The sequence below is a fragment of the Carassius gibelio genome, chromosome A13 (assembly GCF_023724105.1).
Source record: "Carassius gibelio isolate Cgi1373 ecotype wild population from Czech Republic chromosome A13, carGib1.2-hapl.c, whole genome shotgun sequence".
Classification (NCBI taxonomy): domain Eukaryota; kingdom Metazoa; phylum Chordata; class Actinopteri; order Cypriniformes; family Cyprinidae; genus Carassius; species Carassius gibelio.
This window is the reverse complement of record NC_068383.1, coordinates 5103148-5110491: the sequence shown is the minus strand read 5'-3', so window position 1 is coordinate 5110491 and position 7344 is coordinate 5103148. Positions and strand designations below refer to the sequence as shown.

Below are 7344 nucleotides of genomic sequence, written 5' to 3'. Positions count from 1 at the left end.
TGAGAAACTGAAAAAGATCTTTTTGAGATTTGCTAAAGATTTAACAGTATTATTTGATTATTCGTGTTTTAAAGATTACGGTAAGTGATCTATATATATATATATATATATATATATATATATATATATATATATAATATATATATATATATATATATATATATATATATATATATATAGATATTATATATATATATAGATATTATATATAGATATTATATATATATATATATATATATATATATATATATATATATATATATATATATATATATATATATATATATATATATAATTTTCTTTTTTTTAACTGTTGAAATTTTTTTATTCTTTATATTATTCTTTTGACTAATTTTTTTATTCCTTGCCATTTGTCTAATCTATCTATACACATTGAAAAAAATTGTTGTGGAACCAAATTTAACTAATTAAATTGCTAGTCAATTTCACAAGCTCCTCGGCTGGATGTTGGTAGTTGGCCAGCTTTAAGTGGCTCGTTCAACTCTGGCTTTCAATACATAAAGATCTTGTTTAAAAAGAAAGAAAGAAAAGGCAGTGCTCTAGCCTGGTGGCTAAAGATTTGGGCTGGTGACAAGCTACCAGTATTGTGCCCTTGAACCGCACTCTTAACCTCAGGTTGCTCTAGTTCCAGTAACTTAAAATGATGATGACATTTATGCTCCCTCGCTCTCGTTCCAGGAGATAATGCTGTACGCTTGATTTGTGTCTGTAAACACACCATCCCTCAGGCATTTGCTGTATAGTGTGTGTTCCTGTTTGTGTGGCATCGTGGGGCATTTGTGGCCTAATGGTTATGAGTATGACTTGTAACCCAAAGTTTGCAGGTTTGAGTCTCACACTTTTCACACTTGAAATTGTTAACACTGGGCCATTCTAAACCCTGTGAAAACGAAATCCTGTGATTCTTGTTTCAACCTGCTCATAAGTTACCTGGCTTTACGAATTCATTCTGGCTATTCAAATGCTAAAGTTTCACGGTTCATTTCTAAAACCCAAGGTAGCATTTTTATTTGTGTATCTACTATGTCAGTGTCATTGATTGGACAACCGCAGCATGCACAGTCTTTGCTGGCTCTAGCAGGCATCCTCATCTTATACTTCTATGCCACCTGTACTATAAGTTTTCCACTATAAAGGTAAGAATTTAAACTATATTTTCTTCACTCCATTTCACTTTTTTGACATTTTTCCACTCAAATGCTGAAATCACGGTTTATAAAATGCACTGGTTTATATGAGGCAAACCATTTGTTGCGAAGCATCCAGCCATAACATTCTAACATCACATTATTTTGCTTTGTACATGTTTAACACCACGGTACAGGGTTTCACCCCAGGTAAAAAGCTAAATTACAATTGTGAAACATGCCTTTATCTTTTAAAAGTGGGGTTTAGAACAGGCTAAAAAATAGGTTGCCAATAACTGATGAAGTATTAGTTGTCTAACCCCTAAGATTAAGTAAATTTAACTACTTTGAGTGCATTAAATCTGAGAGTAAAGAGTGTAAAGACCGTGTGTCCTTCAGTAACTCTACCTCTCTCTCCCTCTCGGTGACCCCATCGTTGTCTTATGATTTATAAGGGCTTGCATATTTCTGATGCTGACTCTAATGTGTAATTGATTGGGGTCATTTGGAAGTGTTCATAGACACTCCTGCAGTAATAAGCTCACTTTACAAAACACTGCATTCCTGCTCAGGCCTGATGTGATTCTTGAAATAGAATACGTCCGAAACATCCCATTGCTTTCCAGTATTAAACTGACTTAGGAGAAAGTATTTTAACATTCCAAAAAATTCTGCTTTAATTTGAGTAGTAGTATTTACACAGAAGATTGTGAAAAATGAAAGTGAGTCTGTGCCTTCAGACAGTGTCCCGGTTGACGTTTATACGATCTCACTGACTGACCTTTCCTCAGGCTGCAGGTGTGTAAGGTTCCCTCTCTGGGGGAAACAGAAGACAGAAGCCATTTGAGACTGTATCTCAATGCTCGGTTACATCACACACAGTATCGTGAAGCCTGATGGGAATAGTAAGGATTCATAAGTGTGACACTGTGTTTGAGTGTTATGTTTGTGTTGAGACCAGAGAGAACACAGCTACCATAATGTTTTATGTGCTACTTGATGTACTGTAAACCAACAAAAACTAGGTTTCATACAAACATATTAGATCTGCACAGCTTCAGATGTAAAATCAACAGCCTATACTGTATTATGAAGTTTGGATGAAGTTTGTGAAAAAATAATACAATAAAAATGGTAACTATTAATCAACTGGTTTTATTCAAGACAGAAATATCATTTAACATTTGCTGCTCAAAAACATTGATCATTTTTATCAATGTTGAAAACAGTTTAGCTGCTTAATATTTTGGTGAAAACCAAATTACTTATAAAATAAATTACTTATGGTCTCTGAATTGCAAGTTGTTTAGTATTAACTTCATGGAACTTAATTTTTTGTTTTGTTTTTTTAGTTATAAAAAACTAAACTAAACCAAGCTTACCAACTCTGTACAGCCTGGAGTAGTGTACCAATATTTCTGTGTGTGCTTTTTAGGCGTGTATTATGGCACAAAATTCGCTCCATAGTGCATGGATGTAGTGGTCTGTGTGTGTGTGTGTGAATAACGTATGTTGTGCATGCGTGTGTGTGTGTGTGTGTGTGTGTGTGTGTAGTTGAGATCATTTTGCGGCAGCTGCTTATCAGGGGCAGGTGTGTGTCGGCTGATACCTGCTGGAGCTGCTGAGAGCAGCCTACCTGGAAATTGATGTCTCACATCAGTGACCCGCTCTCTGCCCAGCCGACGACAGCAGACACCCGCGTGGGCTTTACCTGCGTGTGCTACGCCGCTTTGTGTCTGTCATGTCGCTTTCTGTGCATATTTGCATCCATCTGATAATGAGAGGGTTAAAGTGTGTGGGAATTTAAGAGAGGGGTGTCAGAAAGGGCTTGCGTGTGTGCTGAAAGGTTATCATGTCCTTCACTGCTCCGATGACATTTGGAGCAGCGCTGTCTGATGGGATTAATCCACCAGCCCCTGTGTCTCCACTGAGAGTCACCTCCTCGACTACGCCACCCAAATCTCCAGCCTCTCTCTTGGTTTTCTTCTTTGTTTTCTTACTGTTTACCTCTGCTTCATTCTCTCAGTCCACTCCTCTCTCGCTCCTGCTCTATTGATTCTTATTGTCATTCAGGTTAGCTTGCAAAGACCAAGCAATTATGTCTTCAATCTGACAGTATCTATCAGTGCAGCGCTCCTCTACATTTAATTTGGACCTGAATAGGGGTTGTGTTGGTGTGTTGCCGAGGTGCAGGAGCATTTGCTGGATGGTTGGGAGGGATGTGTGGATAATTGAGGCTCTCCCTCTTATCTCTCGCAGGAGAGAGTGTTTGACATTTAAAAGGTTTCTTTTTCTCGTTCTTTCTGACGTACTCTGAGGTGACTGCAGGGGTGTGTCAAGATTGCTGGCTGTAGAATCCTGATCTTGGCAACCCCAAAATTCAGAACCCTCTCCCAGTTGACTGACAGCACAAGACTGTGTACAGCTCTAAACCTACTCTAGCAATGGTCTTGATGATGCATGAGCTGTTAAGTGCAAGAGGCAAGAGATTGGAAAAAATTAAAAAGATGTTCATACTTTTTAGAGCCTTGACACATTGGTCCAGATGAGTGATTTCTTAATAATAATAATAAAAAAAAGTTAATAAATTTAGTAGTAGTAGTAGCGCTTTATTGTCACTAGTCACAAGTACCAGCGAAATTAGCCATCAATTTAATTATAAAAAATGTAAAATACATTTTAATATATATATATATATTTTTTGCATTCTATTTAGCTGTTTTTCTTTCTTTCTCCTTTTATTTTAAATACACTACCATTGAAAAGTTTGAGGACAGTTTTATTTATTTATTTATTTTTTACCAAAGATGTCATAAATTGATCGAAAGTGACAGTACAGACCTTTACATTGTTACAAAAAGTTTAATATAAATGCTGCTCTTTTGAAATTGATTTTAATCAAATTAATGGGAAACTGCATCACTGTTTCCACAAAAATATTAAGCGCCACATCTGTAAGTAGAATACGATTTTTTTAATTGTAATAACAATTTACAATATTATTAAATTAGTTTTTACTGTATTTAAATTAAATAAATGCAGCCTTGGTGAGAACGAAAAAACTTTTAAAAACATTACAAAATCTTTCAGATGCCCAACTTTTGAATGGTAGTGTACAGCATATATTTATATACATGTATTTATTCATTTATTTTTCATTTTGTATGTTTTTTTTTTTTTTTTACTTTTTTTGCATTGAATGGAAATGGACATGAGTAATTGAGGGTGACATCAATAATTAATCATGGCAACACAATAATTGCATGACTTAGCAACTATATAAAAAAGTTTTTTTTGGATTGAAACTGTCCACTGATTTTCAGTTTGGTATAGGAACAGTGCTCAGTGATCAGGTTGTTTGCATTTCATAACAACAAGACCGAGAGCAACTAATAGAATGATAATCAACATTTCTTGGCTGAATTCTTTTCATGGAGCTTGTTACTGTGCATTATGGAATCATCTTCTCTATGAATTTGTCCAGAGGAAGGTATATCAGAGCTACACTCTGCCTCTAAATTTCTTAAAATTGTGCCTTCCAAAGTATCTCAGTAGGTTCTGGAGCAGAGCTGATGTGTGCATTTTATTCAGCTGTCATGCCGAAAGGTTTTATGCACTCTTTCTTTGTTTACCTTTGGTCTCTCTTTCTTTCTCTTCTTTTCCTCTTCAGATTAACTGAGAAGGTCAATTGCCAATTTTCCTCAGTTATTGTCTTTATCAAAACCAATATTAATTTAAGCTAATTAGGACCTAGAGCTAATGAGCATGGCAAATAATTAGTTCATTTATAATCCATAACATCTGCAGATTTTTAAGAGCTTCGAAAGGAGCAGTACAAACTCAAGCAGACGCAATAGAGTCACACACACACACAAACGCCCAGACTCTCAGCCACACATCTGTCTGTCTGTCTAGTGGCCATGGACTCCTGTGACCTGGAGACCGAAGCGGCCCACCTTAATCCTCCAGCCGCCAACCTCTGTGACCTCACTGTCACGAGCGCAGCCACGGGTAACGGGAGCGAGTCAACCGGCCAACAGATAGATAAAGACTTAAAGACTCCAATACCTAGTGACCTGTCCATGAAGGCAACATTTAAAGACTATATATGCACTTCATATGCAAAGTCTGAAAAGTAGCTTTATCACATGCATCTATCTTAGAGAATGTAATCTCAAAATGCATTGCAACAAGCTCAGCAAAACAGAAAATCCATCCAAGATGATAGATGAAGCAATAATTTTAGTTTTGAAATATATATATAAACTAATTACAAATTTTACTAAAATTTCATTTTATTTCATTTTATTTTATTTTAAGACCTTTTACTCAGTTGCATGCTAATGGAAAATTCTGTCAATATATATTTTAATTTTTTTTACATGTTTTATTAAAGTTGTCTATTTATTATTATTAATTTTTAAATATTTATTTTTGCATTTTTGCCTTTATTATTTATTAATTTGCCAGTATGTTAACAGGAAGTGATGTGGGGCAGGATCGGGAATTTTATTTTATTTATTTTTAAATTTTAATATTAGGCAATATCTCCATTACAGTAATGCACATTTGTTTTATTAATAAATAAAATAACTCAATAAAACACCTAATTGTCATTACTGCTGCGTAAAAACAGGAAGAATATATTTAATTTGTAAAATTGTTGCACTGCCTTTAATTTATGCTGAATTAATACTTAGAAAGCAGCTGCACATGTAGACAGCAGGAGACAGCACTGCAGTTCACTAGTTTTTGAAATGTTTTGGACAAATATGTGACAGTGGCACACACTGGAGCACACTCTTCTGGCACAGCCCTGCTTCCATGGTAACCCTGAGTGACGGACAGCTCTGCGGTCGACAGCAGTGAGGGCAAGCACTCTCTCCAAGTGTTTGTCGTTTAAGTGAATAGGTGTGAAAAGAAAGGATGGGGTAAGAGAAGCGAGGAAGGATTGCTGCTGTGATTGAGAGGCTTGAAATGGCTGAACCTGTGAGTGAAAACACACACATTAGAGTTTCCTTAGTTTTGATTGAACTCCACTCCAGATAATGCACAGGTCTTAGAGGTCAACAGAAGAGGTTTTCAGGTGAGAGAAGTGTATGTGTGTGTGTATGTGTGTGTGTCAAGAATACTGTGTATTGTAGCTCTCCTTCAGATTTGTAAATGTCCTGACTTGTGAAGCGGGAAGAAATATTTAGTGATAATGGTAAGTCATTTCACTTTTTTATTTTATACATATTTGTATTAATATGTTTATTTATATTAAGTCAAAATATATTATATTTATATTAAGTCTAAATATATTATAGTTATATATTATTATCAATATATACTTAATAATTTAAGTGTAGCCTATTTTTACAATCACTGATACAACTAAGCACATTTCCCTCAAATTTATTTTTTTGCATTGCAGTATCACAAAAATTACCATTATTTTTACAGCTGTGTAAAAATAATAATATATTGATGAAATAATTAAATATTTATACACTTTGTATTAAAAAAAAAAAAAAAAAAAAAAAAAAAAAAAAAAATATATATATATATATATATATATATATATATATATATATATATATATATATATATATATATATATATATATACAGTCCAGACCAATGTGTTAATTCATAGTTTTGATGCCTCCAGTGTGAATCTACAATTTTCATTATCATGAAAATAAAGAAAACTCTTTGAATGAGAAGGTGTATCCAAACTTTTGGTCTGTACTATACATTATATATATATATATATATATATATATATATATACATATATACTAAATATATATAATTAATTTTAACAGTAATTTGACTAAATTACTGTTTATATAATGTACTAAATTGAATCACCATTGAGAATAATTAACATTATTAGCTATGTAGAGTCATTAGGGAAGTCGTGGCCTAACGGTTAGAGAGTCGGACTTCCAATTGAAGGGTTGTGAGTTTGAGTCTCAGGCAGGCAGGAATTGTGGGTGGGGGGAGTGCATGTACAGTTCTCTCTCCACCTTCAATACCACGACTTAGGTGCCCTTGAGCAAGGCATCGAACCCCCAACTGCTCCCCGGGCACCGCAGCATAAATGGCTGCCCACTGCTCAGGGTGTGTGTTCACAGTGTGTGTGTGTGTGTTCACTGCTCTGTGTGTGTGCACTTCGGATGGGTTAAATGCAGAGCACAAATTCTGAGTAT

The 7344-nt window shown here is 34.7% G+C and overlaps 1 protein-coding gene across 1 annotated transcript in view; it reads left to right on the top strand.

Annotated features, from left to right (window-relative positions):
* Positions 1-5068: 5068 nt before the first annotated feature.
* LOC128026545 (cadherin-23-like) overlaps positions 5069-7344 on the top strand; it is a 127261-nt gene continuing 124985 nt past the window's right edge. Inside the window, exon 1 of the mRNA XM_052613805.1 lies at positions 5069-5159. Coding sequence (XP_052469765.1) covers positions 5069-5159 — 91 coding nt within the window. The remainder of the gene's footprint in view (positions 5160-7344) is intronic.